Raw genomic sequence first — 20,536 nt, forward strand, 5'->3', positions numbered from 1 at the left:
CCACCTGAGCCTCAGGCCACACCCAATTCTGAGCATCAGAATTACTTTCATAGCTCCTCAGCAAGGGGTGGGGCCTTGTGAGCCCCGCCCATTCATGCTGGATATATGTTCATTTTTACATGTATTTGTTTTCAATGGGGGGGCAAGAGGGCAGCAGCTGCACATGCTAAAACACACATGTGGAGGCCAGAGGACAACTTTTGGGGGTCGGTTCTCTCCTTCCACAGAGTGAATACCTGGGGTTGAACTTGGGTCCTCGGACTTGGGAGCAGGCATCTTACTCCTTACAGCTCGTTATGCTGTTTACCCTCTCTCCCTCCCTCTCTCTCCCCCGTCTCTCAGCTTTTGGAGACAGGGTTTCTGTGGTCATAGCTGTCCTGGAACTCTGTAGTCCAGGCTGGCCTCGAACTCAGAGATCCACCTGCCTCTGCCTCCTGAGTGCTGGGATTATAGGCGTGTGCCACCATCACCTGGCGAAGTTCGATCTCTTAACCACTGAGCCATCTCTTCTGAACCCATTTTAATTTTTATTTTGTGTGTGAGTGTTTTGCCTACATGCGTCTATGCACCATGGATGCCTGGCACTCTCACAGGTCTTAAGAGCGCCAGACCATCTTGGACTGGAGTTATAATTGGTTGTGAGCTGCTTATGTGGGTGCTGGAAATCAAACCTGGGTCTTCAGGAAGAACAGCTGGGGCTCTTAACTGCTGAGCCATCTATGTAGCCCAAGTAGTCTGGTGTGTGTGTGTGTGTGTGTGTGTGTGTGTGTGTGTGTGTGTGTGTGTGTGGTGTGGTGTGTGTGTATGTGTCTGTGTGTGGTGTGTGTGTGGTGTATGTGTATGTGTGTGGTGTATGTATATATGTGTGTGGGTGTGGGTGTGGGTGTGGGTGTGGGTGTGGTGTGGTGTGTTTTGTAGTTGTTGTTTGTTTTTGAGACACAGTCTCACTCTGTAGACCAGGCTGGCCTCGAGCTCACAGAGATCCACCTGCCTCTGCCTCCCAAAGTCCGGCTGGAATTACAGCCGTGCACGACTATCCATGGCCTTTGATTTGTTTGGGGGACAGGGTTTCATATTGTCTCATCTGGCCTTTAAGTTTTTTTGTAGCCAGGGATGGCGTTAAACTTCAGATCCTTCTGCCTCTAGTCCCCACGTGCCAGGATTGCAGCTGTGTTAACCCCATGCCTACTTCAGGTCATGCTGGGACTCAAATCCAGGGACATGAGTATGTTCCGTAAGGGCTCTTTCAGCTGAGGTACAACCCCGTCCCTGAGACTGGGTTTTGATTAAAAGCAAACAAAAAACACAAACTATTCTGAGTTTTTCTTTTTAGGGATTTTAGATGTATGGGTATGTGCCGGCCTGCACCATGTGCGTGCCTGGTGCCATGATTCTCCTGGCACTGGAGTTCAGACAGTTGTGAGCTCTTACGTGAGTGTGGGAGTTGAGCCCTGGTCCCCTTGGAGGAGCAGCCATGGTCTCAACCCCTGAGCCATCTCTCCAGCCCCGCCGTTCATAACAGTAACCAGGAGACTTCGGGGGGAGGCAGAGGATGAAGGGTTAGGGAAATGTCCAGCAGTGCATGCCCTGGAAGAGGACAGCTTTGCAAACATGGACCCGTGTTTTCTGGGATGAACCAGAAAGGTCAGTTCCCCAGCAGGAGTATGCAAAGCTGAGGGAGCCTGCTGGTTTCTGAGGGGTGGTGCACAACCAGCCTCTTGCAGGCCCGTGCACCCGCCCCCTCCCCTACTCCCCCCCTCGCCGGCCGCTCACCCGCCTCCTCTCTTGCAGGTGCACAAGTTCATAAGCAGGAACAGGGATCACCTGGACTCTGTCGTGGTGGAGATGCTTGGGCAGAGCCGATCACAGGTGATCTGGTATTCCTTTCAGATGCCCACTCAGCTCATCCCCCATCAAGCCCCGAGGGGCCCGTCCTTGACGCCATGGCGCCCTGGATGGAGGAACGAGCATGTGGGGTGGGGGTCTAGTGTTGAGGGCTGCCTGCCCTGTCTCCCCAGGGGCTGTGTGGTGGGTGGACAGGCCGGGGATGGGGACAGCTGACGCTCATCTCACCCCACAGCTCGTGGGCAGCCTGTTCCAGGAAGCAGAGCCTCAGGCTGGGAGAGAGCGGAGCAAACCCACACTGGCCTCCCGATTCCAGCAGTCCCTGCGGGACCTGCTAGCCCGGCTGGGCAGGCGAGGACTGAGCCCTCCCTCGGGACCCCCGGGAGTCGGGGGCGGGGGTAGCCTGGCCTGTGACCATCCTTCCTTTCTTCAGGAGCCCCGTCTATGTCATCCACTGTCTCAACCCCACCCCTGGAGAGGTGAGCTCCCTTTCCCCAACCTCGCCCCTGCCCGCCCTCCTCAGCCCCTCCCTCCCTCCTCTGAGACCCCGGTCATCCCTGACTCCAGCTCTCCTTGGCTGTCTCTGCCTCATAGCTCCCACGCCTCTTTAACGTGGAGCACGTGGCGGAGCAGCTGCGCCAGGCTGGCATCCTGGAGGTCATAGGTACCCGGAGTGCCCACTTCCCTGTTCGAGTGCCCTTCCAGCTCTTCCTGACCAGGTACGGTTCTGCGGTGGGGTAGCTGAGGGGCTGGGGCCAGTTCGTGACAGGGGACAATCCCAGGTGTGTAGTTCTGGCAGAGAAGGGGCCATGTGCCTGACTTCCAACACCCTTCACACACACACACACTCTCTCTCTGTCTCTCTCTCTCTCTCCTGCTGGAGATGACAGGGTCCTGCCTGCCCAGGGACCTTACCGTGCAGCCGGGTGGGCACAGCAAATATCAGGAAGGCGTGACTGAGTGGGTGAGATGAGGGAGGACAGTTAGCAGAGCCTTTCAGACGGATGAGATGGCAGGCGCAGGGGCAGCCACGGGGAGCCAAGAGGTTGGAGCAGTGGGGCGGAGAGCTAGCTCAGAAGTATCTAGGAGAGCTGGTGACTGTCTGTTGTGTTGTCTACTTGGCCTTGACCTGGGCCAGCCTCTCCTCCACCTCTGAGGTTTCACCTCCCGGCTCTAACCACCCTCTTTGCCTGTGACTGCGATAGTCCCGGGACAGTCTGGCGGAGGGGAGGAGCCTGAAGAGGAAGTAGATGAGCACTGTGTGACTCTCCCTGAGCTAGAAGCTCACAAATGACAGGTGAGGTTGTGTCCCTGCCCCGGGACACTTGCCAAGTCTCGGCGACTGTCACCTGTTCCAGGAAGCTCTGTGCTCGCTCCGCTGGAGGGGTTGGTGCACGCTCTTTGCCCAGCACCGCTAGGTCTGTTGCTGGGCCTTCTGGGCCTTGGGCCCCACTGCCGTGCTGCGTCAGGTGCCAGAGACAGAAGCCACAGGGCCACATCATGTTGCCACTCCAGCCCTACCTGGCCTTATGACACCGTCTCTTCCGTTTAACAACCTGCGCGGTCTCCGAAGCAGAGGTCTCACCTCTCAGTTCTGTCCGGAGTCAGCAAGCTGCTGGCTGTAACACGGGGTATATGCGTGTGGGAGTGTGTGTGTGAGAGTGTGTGAGTGTGAGAGTGTGGTAGGAGAGTGTGTGAGAGTGTGCGAGTGAGTGTGTGTATGTGTGTGAGTGTGGTAGGAGAGTGTGAGTATGTGTGTGAGAGTGTGTGAGAGTGTGTATGTGTGCATAAGAGTGTGTGCACTGCAGGTACTTGCACACTCCCTGGGACTGGAGTTACAGGTAATTAATTGTAAACTCGCTGTCACGGGTGTTTGGAACTAAACCTGGGTCCTTTGCAAGGGCAGCAAGTGCTCCTAACCACTGACCCATCCTTCTGGCTCTGAGAGATAGTCTTTTGGTTTTGTTTTTCTCCAGACAGGGTCTCTCTATAGCCCTGGCTGTCCTGAAATTTACTCTGTAGGCCAGGCTGGCCTTGAACTCAGAGATCTGCCTGCCTCTGCCTCCTGAGTGCTGGGATTATAGGCGTGTGCCACCATCACAGGAGAAGAGTCAATGGAAGACTGTCTTGATTGTTAATTGGCATAGGAAGACCTAGCCCGTGGTAGTGGCGCTGTTCCCTAGGCAGGGAGTCCTGAGTCGTAAGAGGAGGCTGCTGCCTGAGTTCACGCGCTCCTCGGGCTCTACTCTTGGCTGTGGTGTGGCGAGATGCTTTCCTTCCTGTACCAGTGGGCTGCACCCGGGAATTGTGAACCAGATACACCCCTCTCTCAGCAGCCGCCTCCTCCCTCACAGCAACAGAAGCTAGAACGGAGGTTTCCCAAGTTGTTGATTGATCCAGAAACTGAGTAATCACCAGGGGCCAGCCGTCAATCAAGTGTCTAAACTGGTCCTTGCTCTTCCAACCTCACTCTGTGCCCTTGTGACAGGTTCCGCGCCCTGGGGTCGGGGAGACAGGATGCTCTCTCTGACCGGGAGAGGTGTGGCACCATCCTCAGCCAAGTGCTGGGGGCGGGATCACCAGTCTATCATCTCGGAGCCACCCAGGTGGGTGTACGTGGGAGTGCGGAGCAGTGGGTAGTGCGTGGGAAGGAAAGACCCTGCTGGATCAGCCGCGGGCACCTTCTCCGTGACGGGCAGATGGAGCGGGGCGGCCGGCAGGCTAGCCCTGGCACCCTGGGATAGATTGTGTGGCCTGATGTGGGGTGGCTGAGGACGGAGGGGAGGAGCAGGCATGCGCCTGTCTGTTTTCCCCATCCTCCCAGCCCCACCCCACCCCACTCCCACGCAACACGCCTCCGCACACAGGTCCTACTGCAAGAGCAGGGCTGGCAGCAGCTGGAGCAGCTGTGGGCACAGCGGCGCTCTCAGGCCCTGTTCACTCTGCACCGTGGCCTCCGAGCCTGCATCACGCGCCAGCGCCTCCGCCTCCTGCCCCGGATGCAGGCTCGTGTGCGTGGACTCCAGGCCAGGTGAGCGGACGCTGGAGCCAAGGACCAAAGTGGGAGCTTGAGGCTGTGGGACACGTTCTCGAGTGCTGCTGAATGGTCGGGAACTGAAGAGGAGGCAGAGGAGGCTCGGAGTCAGCGACTGATCACACCGTTAACTTTTTCTCTGAGGGAGCAAAGCCTAATTCTCTGGGGCTGGCGAGTGGGGCAAAAACTTAATTCTTCGGGTCCGGCAAAAAAAAAAAAAAAAGGGACACACACACACACACACACACACACACACACACACACGAGACCCTGACATGTATCTCTATCTTCTGTATCTTTTCCCTTGCCTCTTTCCTGATGTTTTCCTTCTATATCTTGATTTCCCCCCTTTTACATCTTTCCTATTTCTCTCTTATAGCTTAAACACCCCACCAAAATCTTGCAGGCAGCATGAAACCTAACAATGTGGTTACATTCTATTTCTCAAGTGAATTATTGCAATGAATACAAGTGAAAAACTGCCCTTACACGATTAAACATTTTATGTTTTAGGGGAGAAAGATTATTCCCGAGGACCCACATACATTCATGTCTAAGCACCTTGTTATAGATTAACAAAGGGTAAGCAAGCAAGGTGTTTTTCTCAGTCAGTTTTTACCGGCAGGCAGCATTTTGCAGTTACAAAGAAAGGATCAATCATTTTACTATTTATCTCAGAAGGGAATCTTATAAAAAATCTTTAAACACACACACATATGTAAGTATGTATATAAAATCAGTCATTTCTACTTAAAATCCTCAGGGTGCATACATACTCATCATTAATTTTTATTTAATCACCCCAGGATGCTGAGGGCAAAGATAGACAAGGAGTTAATCATCCCCTTTCATCACAGCCCATCTTTAGCAAGAAAGACATGTCAGCTACTCACACCAGGCTGCCATGGTTCTGGTTCGCTGACATCAACGAGTCCATGTGCCAGCCAGGCGGTGGTGGCACACGCCTTTAATCCCAGCACTCAGCAGGCAGAGGCAGGCGGATCTCTGGGAGTTCGAGACCAGCCTGGTCTACAAAGCTAATTTCAGGACAGCCTCCAAAGCCACAGAGAAACCCTGGCTCAAAACCCCTTCCCCCCCCAAAAAAGAGTGCCCTCCTAAACATTAAACTGTTCCCCAAGGTTTTCTACAACACCATCAACAGAAACATCTTAACCTTCCTAACAATCTGCACGTCTAAATTCTTCCTAAGGGTGGTGGCTGAATCATAATCTGCTCCAGCAGCAATGCTTGGAGAAAGCCAATCACTCTTACTGTAAGTACCAGTGGCACTGCCCGGTGAGGGGCTTGAAGCCTCCTGAGGCTTTTCATATGACTCAGATTTTGAGGGACCTGGTGACCAAGAGGGCAGTAAACAGAGCTATGCTCAGTAACAGCAAGAGTTCCTCGGGGCTCTGCCTCTCCAAGGCTCACCCCATGTTATGCTGACCGTGGGACCATTTTCCATGGCTTCCAAAGCTGCCTGCTGTTCCTCTCACATGGCCCCCCGACACTCAAAGTGGTGGGCAGAGTTAGGGTCCTGTGGGTCTTGGGGACAAGCTGACCTGTCCCAGTGTCATTCCTTCCATCCTGTTCTCTGACGGCAACACGGGACGCCTGCTCCAATCCCTCCCCGGGGGAAAGGCTCACTGCTGCTGGGACCCTGGAATCTGATGCCTTGACTCCTGTCTGGTCTGCTCTCCCTCGGGCTTTGTTTGAGACAGTCTCGCCATGTAGCTCAGGCTGACTTCAAACTCACGATCCCCTGCCTCAGCCTTCTGGATCTGGGATTACAGTCTCCCACCGCCACACCTGCAACCACTCTGACCCCCCTGGCCAGGAGCCGAAGACAAAGGGACGAAGGCGGCAAGGATGAGGCCTCCTGCGCTAGCCGTAGCGAGGGGTCAGATTCCAACAGGGAAGCAGCCACTGGCCCAAGGCTGAGGACAAGGTGGAGACAGTGGCATGGCGAGAAACGCCACCACAGGTGGCCACTGCCACTCTCTACGCCTCAAACTCACTCACCACGGAAAGCGAGCAGTAGCTCCTCCCTCCCACAATGCCACCCATCTCTAGTAGCTCCAGTGTGTTTTCTTTTTTTTAAGATTTATTTATTATGTAGTGTTCTGTCTGTATATATGCCTACAGTCCAGAAGGGGGTACCAGATCTCACTACAGATGGCTGTGAGCCACCATGTGGTTGCTGGGAATTGAACTCAGGACCTCTGGAAGAGTAGTCAGTGCTCTTAACCTCTGAGCCATCTCTCCAGCCCTCCAGTGTGTTTTCTGTCTCTAGATTTGTCTTCTATTTCCTGTAAGCCACTTTATATTCCAATTCCTTTTCTGCCTGGCCTAACTTACTCTGTGTATGTGTGTGCGCACGCGCGCGTGCGCGTGCATGTGTCTGTATAATGTTCCACTGTGCAGATTCACAGCTTGTTGCTGATGGATGTTTGGGTTGCCCCCGACCCTTACCAACATGGCTGTAGAAGTATGTTTTTTCCTTTTTTTAAAAAATTTTGTTTATATTTATTTGCATCGGTGATTTGCCTGCATGTATGTCTGTGTGAGGTTGTCACATCTTGGAGTTGCAAACAGTTGGGAACTGCCATGTGGATGCTGGGACTTGAACCGGGTCCTCTTGAAGAATAGCCAGTGCTTTTAACCACTGAGTCATCTCTCCAGCCCACCGTGTTCCGTTATTAAGTGCCGGGGTCTATACTTAGGAATAGAATTGCTGCGTCACGGGGTCATTCTGGGGTCAGCTCTTTGAGGATCTGCCCCCACCGGCTCTCACGGTGCTGACGTCTGTCTGTCCTATTGACAGTGCACAGGGTTCCGGTGTCCACACATCCTTGCTAATACTTCATTTCTGGTTTTGGTTTTTCGAGACAGGGTTTCTCTGTGTAGCCTTAGCTGTTCTGGAACTCACTCTGTAGACCAGGCTGGCTTCAAACATACAGAGATCCGCCTGCCTCTGCCTCCTGAGTGGCGGGATTAAAGGCGTGTGCCATCACTGCCTCATTTTGTTTTTTGAGACAGTTTCACTATGTAGCTTCTACTGGCCTGGAACTCACTATCTAGACCAGGCTGGCCTCGAACACTCAGCTCCACCTTCCTCTGCCTCCTGAGCGCTGAAATTGAAGATGTGTGCCAGCAAGCCTGCTTCAGGTTGTTTTTGACTTGATTTCCCTAATGACTTTATTGATGCTGAGCATATTTTTGAGTACTTTCTGCCCACTTGTGGAAATGTCTACTTTAGTCCATTGCCTGTTTTTGTTTCACTGGCATTTTTGAAAAACTATATTTTATGTGTTATGGTGTTTTTCCTGCATGTTTGTTGTGCATGTAGTGTTCTTAGAGGTCAGAAGAGTTGGCATCAGATCCCCTGGAACTGGAGTTACAGATGGTCGTGAGCCACCATGTGGTTCCTGGGAGTTGAACCCAGGGCTCTGGAACAGCAGCCAGTGCTCTTAACCACTGAGCCATCTCTCTAGCCCCAACACACCCAGCTTTCTTACTAGTTATTATATGTGCATGGGTGTTGCCTGCATGTATGTACATGTACCATGTGTTCATGCCCCGTGTCTACAGAGTCCAAAAGAGGGCACCGGTTCCCCTGGTGCCAGACTTACAGATAGTTGTGAGCCATTGTGTGGGTGCTCGGAACCGAACCCCCCCATCTCTGCAAAAACAGCAGGTGCCCTTTACCCGTGAGCCACCTCTCCCCATCTCTGTTGGTAAGCCACAAGTGTTCTCCTTATCTTCTGGGTATTGGGCCACCACTAAATGTGATTTGATGGCTTTTTATTCTGTACTTTATAACACGATATAAACCAAGAGACAGATATTGGGGCTCAAGCTGAAGATCAGAGAAGCAAAGCAGTCGGCCACTAGCTCTTACCTCCACCTCAGTCTGAAACGGGTGATCCTGTCTCCACCAAACCCCAGACTGCCATCCTCTGAGTTCCTGTCTCCACCAAACCCCAGACTGCCATCCTCTGAGTTCCCGTCTCTGCCTACCGTATCGATCATTCCTGTCTCCCTCCACCTAGTGCTGGGATTAAAGGCCTGTGATCCCAAGTGCTGAGAATCACCTTTGTGTGAGCTGTTTCTCTTTTAGACTGGATCAATGTCGTGTAGCTCAGGGTGGCCTTGAACTAACAGAGACCCGTCTGCCTTTGTCTCCTGAGTGCTGGGATTAAAGGTGCGTGCCACCCCGCCTGGCCTCGATGGCTGTGGCTATCTTTGCTTTTCTGACCTTCAGTGTCTTTATTTAAGCATAAACATCACACATCACCACAGTACTTTGTCCTCTGACTTTCTTTTTGCTGTCCTCTGATGCATGGAAGTTGTGGGGCGATCCGTGGATTGAACTTCGGTGCTGGGGACCAAGCCCCGGGACTTGAACACACTTGGAAAGTAGTCTGTGTGTGAGCTGTGCTTCACTTCCAGCCTGTAGATGAGTGTGTGTGTGGTCTGCGTGTATACATGTGGGAATGTACCTGCTGGTGCGGGAACCTGTGTGTGCACACGCGTGTGGAGGGTGGAGACTTACACTGATCTCTTCCCCTGTCATTGGTTCCCAAACGCGTTCTGCAGGAATGGAGGAGGGTCTGAGACGGGGTTTCTCTATGAAGCTTTGTCCTAGAATTTGCTCTGTAGACCAGGCTGGTTTTGAACTTAGCTTGTTGTCTTACCTGGCTTCCATATGTGTAGATGCTGAGGACTAGAACTTGGCTCCTCCTGTTGGTACAGCTAAGTCATCTTGGCCCCTAGACTTACTTTTATTTATTGTATGTGTATGAGTGCTCTGTATGTATGTCTGTATACCACGTGTGTGTGTATATCTCTGGAGACCACAAAAAGGAATATGCAAATAGAGTATGGTTGGGAATTTCCCAGCTATAAGAAGACCAGGCCCCTCAAAGAGAAGGGGTCCTGAGCAGGACAGATATTTAAAAATAAATCTAGGGGGCTGGAGACATGGCTCAGTGGTTAAGAGCACTAACGTTGCTCTTACAGGGGACCAGAGTCCAGTTCCCAGTACCTATGTCAGGCGACTCACAACGGCCTATAACTTCCAGGAGATCTGTGCTTGCCTTGACAGCACATATACTAAAAACTTCCAGGGGATCTGACGCCCTCTTCTGGCCACCCATGACCTCTGCACTCACATGCGCATACACACACACACACACACACACACACACACACACACACGTATGAATGCATAATTGAAAACAAAAATCCTAAAAGCTGGAAGTGGTGGCTCATGCCCATAATCACACCACCCAAGGGACAGAGGTAGGTAGACCCAAGTTCAAGGCCAGCCTGGGTCTCCATAGTGAAACAGTCTCAAAACATTGCCTGGTTTACCTATCACAATGTTCGGGGGGGATCCACTGAGCAAGAGTCCCTTCTACATTAATGTCTGGGCTCAGAGGGTTGGGGCACCAGGGAAGGAGTAGAGTAGCAAGCTTCGAGTCCTTACCCTCCTTACTTCCATGGCCTCCAGGAAGCGATACCTCAAGAGGAAGTCAGCTCTGGGCCAACTGAACACCATCCTCCTCGTGGCTCGGCCCCTGCTCCAGAGACGGCAGAGGCAACAGGTGGAGGGGGAGGGGGCTTCTGGACTGTGGGAAAACTCAGGGTAGAAGCCAGGTGGCCTTGCCTGGCAAAGAGGAAGGAAATCCTGACAGCCAGGACTTGGCAAGACCGGAACGTCAGCCACCACAGCCTGCTGACCACCTCCGTTCCCTGTTCCAGCTGGGGCCCTGGTGGCTATTGTCTTACTTCATCTTGCCACCCCTGTACCCCCAGGCCTGGCTCCCCCTTTCCACCTAGGTCCCCCCGTTCCCTCCAGGTTTCCTTGGGTCCCCTTGTGTTTTCCCTTGCCTGATGACTCCAATTTGAGAATCATAAAGCAGCTCAAAGGTCAATGCCCACACTCTGCCCCTCCCTGGCTCCTCCCTAGCTGGACTTTGTCCCCTGGGACCATTTATCCCCTTCTTTCTTACCTCTTCCCGGTGCCCTAGCAGATAGGGAGTGACGTCCACAGCTTAGAGACGGTGAGAGCTTGGAGACAGGTGGAGGTGGGTGAAGTTGGGCAACTGAACCCTGGTGGGTCTATAACAGTGACATTCCTTTGCTACCATCAGGGGCTCCTGGGGACTGGAGGGGACACTGAGCTGCTGAGTTAGGGCGGGGGGGGCTGGGCTGCTGCTGGTGTGGGGGTATCGACTCTTGCTGGATCTCCTACAGCTCGGGCATTCCCGTGGCCCGCACAGCGGGGAGGCTTGGGGAAGACCGTCAAGTATGGTGAGTAGTCCGGGAGCCGAGGTCCTGTGTGGAGTATGAACCCTGAGCTTGGCATAGCATTGGGGGGGGCAGGTATGGCACACAGGGGGCCACCAGGGGTCCTGTCCCTCATGTACCAATTGAGCAGAGGCCTGGGGTTCTCTTGATTTTCCTCAGAGGCTCTCGGGGACCTGGTCCTTTGTTTCAGGCTGTGTCCCTGATGTTTAAGGGGAGACTGGGGAGGCGGGTGTGCCTAGTCCTTCTCAACTGTCCTTCAGTCCCTGGTGTTTGCTTCTCTCCACCAGGCCCTGGGGCGCTTGGAGATCCCAGCTCAGCTGGCTGCTCTGCTGGAGACAGCAGAAGGTACATCATCTTAATGTCCTGTCCGGAGTCCCCCTTGCCCAGGGGCTTCTCTGGTCCAGACCTTTCTTTTTCTCTGAGACACCCAGTCACTCTGTCCATGGTGATTGGCAGCTTGACAGGGAAACTGGGAATCTGAGTGTCCTCGACTGCCTCTTCTGTTCCTTTCCAGGCCACCAGGCCACTCTGGCTGGGAGCATCACAGAGACTGTGCCACCTGGGGTTCCTATCCGGTCCAGCCTGACCCTCCCTCCGGACATTGACCAGTTTCCCTTCTCCACCTTTGTGACATCCAGCTTTCGGGTAAGCCCCTCAGTGCTTCCAGAAGCTCCAGTGTAACACCTACCAGGGAGGAACAGTCCTCCACCTTCTCCCTGCCCTCCACTGTGGTCATCAGAGCTTCCTGGAAAACAAAACAGTCTTTACACAGTTGTTACATAGAAGTCTCTGGCGCAGACTCATTTTGGCCACACCTTTCCTGTACCTGTGGCAAGCAAGTTCCAGGACAGCTAGGGCTACACAGAGAAACCCTGTCTCGAAAAACCAAAAAAAAAAAACAAAAAACAAAAAAACAAAAACAAAAAAAAAACCCCAAAGGTTTAGTGAGGAGGGAAACTTCCCAGGCCGGAGGGTTAAATACAAAAGCAGGATTCACAACAAGAAGGTCTCTGTATTAATTTAATTGTGATTTTTTGGGGGGGGGAACAGGGCCTCATTATGCATCCCTGTCGTCTGGAACTCCTTATGTAGTTAAGGCTGGCCTGGTGCTGACTCTGTCCAATCTGGCCCCGAACTCAGAGATCCAACAGCTGCTGCCTTAAGAGTGCTGGGATTAAAAGTGTGTGCCACCATGCCCAGCCCTATTTTTTTTGTTTGTTTTTTTTTTTTCGAGACAGGGTTTCTCTCTATTGTTTTGGAGGCTGTCCTGGAACTCACTCTTGTAGACCAGGCTGACCTCAAACTCACAGAGACCCGCCTGCCTCTGCCTCCCGAGTGCTGGGATTAAAGGCGAGCGCCACCAACGCCCGGCTACCCAGCCCTATTTTAACAAAGTTAAAGGCAGGGTCTTTGGTAGGTCTGGCTGGCCTGGAACTCCTTACAGAGGTCAGGTTCTCTGCCTCCCACGTTCTGGGATTAATTTATGGACACTACACCAGCTTGGTGTCAGTTTCTAATTAAAGAACAATTGAAGGGCTGCGAGAGTCTCTCGAGACTCTTGGTGGGTAAGAGTGTTTCATGAGGACCTGAGTTAAAATCCACAGCACCCATGTAAAAAGCCAAGCATGACCATGCACACCTGGAACCCAGCATTAGGGGCGGACGCTGGCGGATCCCTGGAACTGGCTGGCCGGCCAGCCTATGCAAAGCGACAAGCTCTTCAGTTCAGTGACAGACCCCATCTCTAGGCAAATAAGGAAGATAGATGCCTGACATCCTCTTCCGGCACACGCCTGCACACGCATGTCCGTGTAACACACACGCATGCATCCACACGCACGCACACTAGCGTCTGTCCTCTTCCCAGGGTACATGCTCCTGGGGGGGTCTCCCTGAGGAGTGGCCTCTCTGGCCAACTCAGAGGACAAACACTGTGTCACCCTCCGTCTCTCCCTCCCTCCCTCCAGAAGCCATATCTGCCTAGACCAGGACAGCTGCTGGACGAGCCGCTGACCCGGATGGATGGCGAGAACCCTCAGCAGGCTCTGGAGATCAACAGGGTGGTGAGTGACTCGGGGGCGGACCAGGGTGGCCACTATAGGGACCGGGAAGGTGCAGGGAGCCCCGGGCTCCCTCCCCTGCCCTTGTTTTTGTGTCCACAGATGCTGCGGCTCATGGGGGAGGGGTCCCTGCCGCCCTGGCAGGAGCAGACCATGGGCACCTACCTGATATGGAAGGCACAGCGCCGGCCAGGACTGCGGGATGAGCTCTTCAGCCAGCTGGTGGCCCAGCTGTGGCACAACCCTGATGAGCAGCAGAGTCAGCGTGGCTGGGCCCTGATGGTGGCCCTCCTCAGCTCCTTTCTCCCTACCCCTGCCATGCAGAAGCCCTTGCTCAAGTGAGGAGGCCAGCGGGTGGGGCTCTGCGGGTGGGGTCCACGTGCCCCTCCAAGCTCGCAGCAACCCCCCGTGCCGTCCCTACAGGTTTGTGTCTGACCAGGCCCCCCGGGGCATGGCAGCGTTGTGTCAGCACAAGCTTCTGGGTGCCCTGGAGCAGACACCGCTGGATCCCATGGCCTCGAGGGCCCACCCACCCACACAGCTAGAATGGAAGGCTGGGTTGCGGCAGGGCCGCATGGTACTGGATGTGCTCACATTCAATGGTAAGGTCTGCCTCCCTCAGCCAGTAGAGCCAGCCCTGCCCGCCGCTCTTCCTGGCCTCCTCAATGCTCTGTGACCCCCAAGTTTCCCTGCCCTGATGTGACCCTCGAGTCTCCCTGCTCTGCCCTGTGACCCTCATGCCTCCCTGCCCTGTCCGGTATGGGGACAGTAGACACTTACTGTCAGGGTGGAGCCCTGAGTCCCTCACCCTCCATCAACCCCCCACAGAGGAGAGCTACTTTGCAGAGGTGGAGTCCTGGACCACGGGAGAGCAGCTTGCAGGGCGGATCCTCCAGAGCAGGTATGGGGAGCCCAGGATGGAACAGGGTAGCCGGTGCTGACCACTGACCCTCCCAGCCTGCTCTCCCACAAGGCTCGGAGGGACACTGTCGCTCAGTGAATAGAAAGAGAAGGCTTTGGGGTAAGTGGGCAGGCTCCAACTTGCAGCTTCCAGAGACAGAACGGAGGTCCTAAATGAGGGAGGGCCACGTGACAGCATAAGGTCCATCTCCCAGCTCCACAGAGGAGTAAATAGAGAGTGTGAAGGCCTGGAGCTAACCAGAAGGGCTTTGGGGTACAAATGGGAGGGCTTCTGAGTGAGGCTCGGCTCCGGCTCGCACCTGGGGATGGGATGGGGACACTCGCCCCTGACTGACCTCTACTGAAGGGTGTCATCCGCCTATCCCTCTCCCTGACCACCACCGTGTCTCACTCTTGTCCCACCAGAGGCTTGGAGGCGCCCCCTCGTGGCTGGTCTGTGTCACTACATTCCGGGGATGCTTGGCAGGACTTGGCTGGCTGTGACTTTGTATTGGACCTGATTGGCCGGACTGAGGACCTGGGCGACCCAGGAGGTTCCGGCAACTACCCCATCACTCCTCTTGGTTTGTACGTACCGCCCTGCTGCCCAACCCCCAGCTGGTAACCCCCGCAGCTGCCCTGCCGTGCCATGCCGTCGTCCTGTGCATAGATGCTGTGGATGGCCCAGCCCTCCCGACTAAACTTCTGCCGACTCTTCGAGGTGATGCACACAGCGGTCCTCTTAACCAGCCCCGTGTTTCCTGCAGAGCCGAGAACATCCCTCCAGCCCCTGGTGTTCAGGCTCCCTCCCTGCCCCCAGGATTCCCTCCAGGTCCTGCCCCCACACTGCCCGGCGGCCCAGGTAAGGCACACCCAGATGGGTAGAGCACAGGAGTGGCCTCAGAGGTAGGTGCAGCAATGTACCCTTGCCCCCCAGGTGAGGCCAGGAAGCCCGGAAACCTGGATGGTTTCCTGGACCACCTCTTTGAGCCCGTCCTGTCCTCGGGCTTCAGGGTGAGTAGCCTCCCCTCCCTCTCCTTCGCTTTGGTCCTGGGGTGTGGCCGCCCCTTCTGCTTCTCCCAGGCTCTGATACTGAACATCTGTCCCTGCAGGATCTGGAACACAGCAGGGCCCTGAGTAGCCGCATGAAGGGAGGGGGCTCCATCGGGCCCACCCAGCAGGGATACCCCATGGGTGAGTGGAGACCGTGTCTCTCCAGGGCTTCCCAGGCCCAACAGCAGGGGTGGTCTGAATCTCCACAGGCTACTGAGACGGGGGCACTCTGGCCAGTACCCCAGAGGTCAATGTTCTCCTCTTTGCCTGGGGCTGGAGGGAGACCGAGGTGTGTGGGGCCAAGGAGGTATGGATCTGAGAGACCCCTATCCCTCAGTGTATCCAGGAATGGTGCAGGCACCCAGCTACCAGCCGGCGATGATGCCCGCACCTATGCCCATGATGCCAGCCATGGGTACGGTCCCAACCATCCCAGGTGAGGCTGGGCTGAGGGCACCACTGGGGGCTTCTCTCGGGGCTGAAGGTGGGGGAAGGGTCCTGCCGGGAGTCCAGATGGCACTGGGATCAAGAGATTCAAAGCCGGCCGTGGCACTCACCCTGCTCTGAACCTCTCACAGCCATGATGGTCCCGCCACAGCCACAGCCTCTGCTTCCCAGTTTGGACTCAAGGCAGTTGGCGGTGCAGCAGCAGAACTTCATCAACCAGCAGGCCATGATCCTGGTGAGACCTGTGTGACCGGGCCATGGGGCTGCCTGGGGAGCGTGGGCGTGGGGCAGGGCCAGCCGAGGCTCTTACCGGCTTTTCCTCAGGCCCAGCAGATGACCACCCAGGCCATGAGCCTGTCTCTGGAACAGCAGAACCAGAGGCGCCAGCACCAAGCTCAGGCCGCGGCTCCCTCCCAGACTCCTCCCTCAGCCGTGGCTCCACCCTCAGCCGTGGCCCCACCCTCAGCCGTGGCCCCACCCTCAGCCGTGGCCCCACCCTCAGCCATGGCTCCACCCTCAGCCGTGGCCCCACCCTTAGCCGTGGCCCCCAAGCCCAAGAGGACTCCCGTCTCCCAAGAGAAGCCAGAGAGTGACCCAGAACCTTTGGATGCTTGCTTTAGAGTAAGGAGCCAAGGCTAGGCAGAGTTCTGGGCCTGGGTCTGGTGTGGATGTGGCGGCAGGTAGGCGCCAGACCTACCAAGATGAGACACTGGGAAGGTGGGCAGGCTTGGTCCAGGAAACCATCAGAAGGGGATGTTGAGAAGACGGGGCCATGGCTGACTGGGGGCTGTTCTTCTGCCAGGGGGACACTCCAGAAGAGGCTACAGGCAGGCCTCAGCGCCCTAGGAGCTTCCAACAGAAACGGGATTATTTCCAGAAGATGGGTAAGGGTGGTCAGGGTGGCAGCCATTCGGAGATGTAAGGGATGCCTGTAGCCTGGGGGAGGGGAGGCCATAGTCTGCTCCCCTGGCAGCGTGGCCCCTATGGTACTGAATAAACACGGGTGACAGAGAAGGTCGTCTGTGGCATTGGCAGGGCAAGAGCCAATCAAGGTGAAGACAGTGAAGCCTCCGGCCAAGGTCCAGATCCCCCAGGAGGAGACAGACGAGGACGAGGATGAGGAAGCAGCAGGTAGGCGCGGCGGGCTGTGTGGTGCCCGTGGCTCTGGCAGTAGGCACAGACTCGATTGTCTTCACTCTTCCTGGCAGGGTTGTCCCCTCCGCCTCCTCCCCCAGTTGTGAAGAAGCCACTGAGAAAAAGCAAGCCCAACACAGCCAAGGATGATGTGGGACCACCAGAGAAGGAAAGCCCGCCCCCCAGCAGGGCACCCACGGTGAGGAGCCCTGCACCGCAAAGCCCGCCCCCCAGCAGGGCACCCACGGTGAGGAGCCCTGCACCGCAAAGCCCGCCCCCCAGCAGGGCACCTATAGTGTCCAGCTCCAGCTCCGCACCTCAGCGCCCGCAACCCAGCAGGGAAATCCGCAACATCATCCGAATGTACCAGAGCCGCCCAGGCCCGGTGCCGGTGCCTGCACAGCCCAGCAGGTGGGCCTGGGGGTTCTGTGGCCAGGCCGTGTATCTCCTCAGAGAAATCGCCCTGTGCACTAGTAACTTTCTCTTTCTTCCTCGAGGCCTATCAAACCTTTCCAGAAGAAAAATGACCCTAAGGATGAGGCTTTGGCCAAGTTAGGAATAAACGGTACCCACTCGCCTCCATCGGTGAGCTCCCCGGCAGTCTTCTGTAGCACGTGGGCTATGATCTGTCCAGGGGATCCTGGGCGGAACTTGGGGTGTCCAGGGTAACTTGGCCTTGACCATAGTCCTGTGTCTTCTCCTCCAGGCGATGCCTCCTAACCTAGGAAAGAACTCTCCACCAGCCGTGGCTCCTCGACCCAAGGCTCCACCACGACTTGAGCCCTCCCTATCCATCCAGGAGAAGCAGGGACCCCTTAGGGACCTGTTTGGCCCATGTAGCCCGAACCCATCCACAACTCCAGCACCCCCACCCCCGCCCCCACTGCCTTCGCCTCTGCCTGAGGAACTCAGGACCCATTCAGCGGAGTCTCATGGTGAGGGAATTCATGTGTCCTATGTTGAGTCTCTTTGGGTTGGTGGAGGACGCATCATGACAGCCTCTTGGGACCTATGGCAAAAGTCATCTGTATTTGGCTGAGGCCAGCTGTTTGGGCCGCTGGACTTTGGAGCCTTGGAGCCCTGGATTCCTCATTCCTATCCAGGGTAGGGCCGAAGCACCTTAGCCTGTCTGGCACTAAGGGACTGGCCTCCGCAGGGTGTTGTCCTTGATGAGGACCTGACAGGGTTTTTTTTTTTTTTTTTTTTTTTTTGGTGGTGGTGGGGGGCGGGGAACTTAGTGACCGAAGCTAATGTGGCCAGGGACACTAGGGAAAACTCAGGTCCAGAAAGGAAGGCAGCTGAAGTTGAGACAGAAAACGGGAACATGGGAGTCTCTGGCAACCTTGGTCCAAGGCTCTTGTCTCCCTCTGGCAGCCTTGACAGAGCCCATGGAGGACGGGGGGATCTCCACTCAGCTCCTCGTGCCCCCCGGTAGCGTGTGCTTCTCCTACGCAAGTGCACCCTGGAAGCTGTTCTTACGGAAGGAGGTGGGCATGGGGAGGAGCCTCAGCCTTTGGGGGCTGGCAGGAGAGCTGACAGGCTGTTGTCACCTGAAACCCCAGCACATCCCCCCCTTCCCCATGAACCACTTTTTCAAGGCTGGTTGGGAGGGCAGAGGTGGTCTAGCCGGGACACGGCACGATCTCCGCTGTTTCCATCCTGCTCTCAGGTGTTCTACCCCCGGGAGAACTTCAGCCATCCCTATTGCCTCAACCTTCTCTGCCAGCAGGTGAGAGCCTGCCACACCCACGGACAGACTGTATCCCAGGACCTTCGCTCAAACCTGGGCCCCAGTTAACAGTCTGTGAGGGGCACAGTGACAGCTGGCACTCGGGGTGGCACTTCCCTTGCAAAACTGGGGTGGTGATAACTTAGTCTTACAAATGTAGGTCTGAGCAAAGTGTACATGACACACACTGTCTCATGAATGGTGGTTGACGGCTGGTCACTTTTGGTCGGGCATCATGTGTCAGCTGACACACTATGGCAATAGCAGTGGACCATGGCCCCAAAGGACGGAGGGCAGAGGGTGCAGGACGGGGGCAGGGGGAGCTGTAGGTTTGGACCTGATCCTGGGGTCTGGGAGCCTTGTCATCGTCCCCTGTCCCCCTGCCCCTGCTCCACCTGCGTCTTTACTGGGACCCAGCCAGCACTGCTGGGAACGCAGATGCCACCACAGGACGCTTACCGTTCTCTCCGCCATTACACACCCACAGCGGCTATGCATGGGTGAGCTCTGGTCTCAGGACCTGGTGCTGACCACCTTGCTCTGCCCCCAGATCCTACGGGACACCTTCACAGAGTCCTGCATCAGGATCTCTCAGAGGGAGCGGCAGAAAATGAAAGACCTGTTGGGTACGGATCCTGGGATGGGGGTAGGGGGCGCTGGACTTGCCCTGAGGGGAAGTGTCATGGGATCAAGGACATCACGGGGACCCCTCCCGCCCGCAGGAGACTTGGAAGTGGGCCTGGACTCCCTCGACAGGACCGAGGACAGCATCAAGAAGCGCATCGTGGTGGCTGCCCGGGACAACTGGGCCAATTACTTCTCACGCATCTTCCCAGTCTCGGTCAGTGATGCTGACCTTGGGGAGCTCAGCCCCAGGACTGTCTGCTCCAGGGCTCCAGGCGCCTGGGCCGTACCAGGAATGAGTGACACGCCCGCCTTCCTGACAGGGTGAGAGTGGCAGTGATGTACAGCTGCTGGGTGTGTCTCACCGGGGACTGAGACTGCTGAAGGCGACCCAAGACCCTAGCTTCCACCTGGACCGGCTGAAGACCCTCTGCTCCTACAGGTGAGCTGGCCCAGGGCCTGGACCGGGGTGGCAAGGTGGCCCCTGGCTCACACCCTGACTCTGTGCCCAGCTTTGCCGAGGTGCTGGCCGTGGAGTGCAGTGGCCGTTCCACCCTGGAGCTGTCACTGAAGAATGAGCAGCTGATACTGCACACAGCCCAGGCCAGGGCCATTAAGACCATGGTGGAGCAGTTCCTGAGTGAGCTCAGGAAGGCAAGTGTGGGCTCTCTTACCCTGCCTGGCTTCCCTGGGTCAAGGCTGGAGTCAAGGTCCCGGCCACTCCTGGGCACTGGGTAGGAGGACACCCAGGGCAGGCGGCAGACCACCCGCCCCCCCCATTTCCTGCAGGACTCTGGCTACGTCATCGCCCTGCGCAGCTACATCACTGATGACCGCAGCCTCCTCAGCTTCCACCGTGGGGACCTCATTAAGCTACTGCCAGTGGGCGCTCTGGAGCCAGGTACTCGCCAGGACTGGCAAGGGAGACTGCTAAGGGGCAGAGGGCGAGGTAGGTGAACCGTCATTGGGGATGCCTTCTTTCTAGGCTGGCAGTTTGGCTCTGTTGGGGGCCACTCGGGACTCTTCCCTGCTGACGTGGTGCAGCCAGCTGCTGCTCCAGACTTCTCCTTCTCCCTGGGACAGGGAAACAGCTGGCATCACAGGAGTAAGCCAGGGCCGGCTCCAGAGGTGAGGAAGACGGAGGAGCGGGTGACGAAGGCATAACTAGGGGTCTCACAAGGAAAGCGCAGGGTTGCCTCGGGCTCTGCAGACTTCCTGTGGCCTGGTGGGCAGTGCTCAGTGTGTTCTATCCTTTGCCATCTCCTCACCTCTTGCCACGTCTCCCCAGCAAGACTGCAAGACTTGTTCAGAGCCTCCACTGAAGACGCTTAGTAACCATGGCTTTCCTCGCTCTGGTGTCGCCCCCAAGGGTCTAATGGGAATGGGGACCAGGCA

General features: G+C 56.1%; 1 protein-coding gene across 1 annotated transcript in view; it reads left to right on the plus strand.

Annotated features, from left to right (window-relative positions):
• Positions 1-20,536, plus strand: part of Myo15b (myosin XVB) — a 39,930-nt gene that overhangs the window by 13,478 nt on the left and 5,916 nt on the right. Inside the window, 34 exon segments of the mRNA XM_040750063.1 lie at positions 1,792-1,869; positions 2,081-2,196; positions 2,279-2,324; positions 2,440-2,564; positions 4,334-4,451; positions 4,713-4,876; positions 10,395-10,488; positions 11,141-11,197; positions 11,482-11,539; positions 11,709-11,839; positions 13,162-13,257; positions 13,357-13,592; positions 13,678-13,856; positions 14,083-14,155; positions 14,581-14,742; positions 14,922-15,016; positions 15,092-15,168; positions 15,267-15,348; positions 15,545-15,643; positions 15,786-15,889; positions 15,979-16,275; positions 16,457-16,538; positions 16,690-16,785; positions 16,863-17,199; positions 17,286-17,373; positions 17,495-17,723; positions 18,163-18,275; positions 18,458-18,517; positions 19,068-19,143; positions 19,240-19,358; positions 19,465-19,583; positions 19,654-19,795; positions 19,931-20,042; positions 20,127-20,269. Of these exon segments, the coding sequence (XP_040605997.1) occupies positions 1,792-1,869; positions 2,081-2,196; positions 2,279-2,324; positions 2,440-2,564; positions 4,334-4,451; positions 4,713-4,876; positions 10,395-10,488; positions 11,141-11,197; positions 11,482-11,539; positions 11,709-11,839; positions 13,162-13,257; positions 13,357-13,592; positions 13,678-13,856; positions 14,083-14,155; positions 14,581-14,742; positions 14,922-15,016; positions 15,092-15,168; positions 15,267-15,348; positions 15,545-15,643; positions 15,786-15,889; positions 15,979-16,275; positions 16,457-16,538; positions 16,690-16,785; positions 16,863-17,199; positions 17,286-17,373; positions 17,495-17,723; positions 18,163-18,275; positions 18,458-18,517; positions 19,068-19,143; positions 19,240-19,358; positions 19,465-19,583; positions 19,654-19,795; positions 19,931-20,042; positions 20,127-20,269 (4,203 nt within the window).

Source organism: Mesocricetus auratus, unplaced genomic scaffold, assembly GCF_017639785.1.
Source record: "Mesocricetus auratus isolate SY011 unplaced genomic scaffold, BCM_Maur_2.0 Super-Scaffold_100007, whole genome shotgun sequence".
In the NCBI taxonomy this organism is placed as follows: domain Eukaryota; kingdom Metazoa; phylum Chordata; class Mammalia; order Rodentia; family Cricetidae; genus Mesocricetus; species Mesocricetus auratus.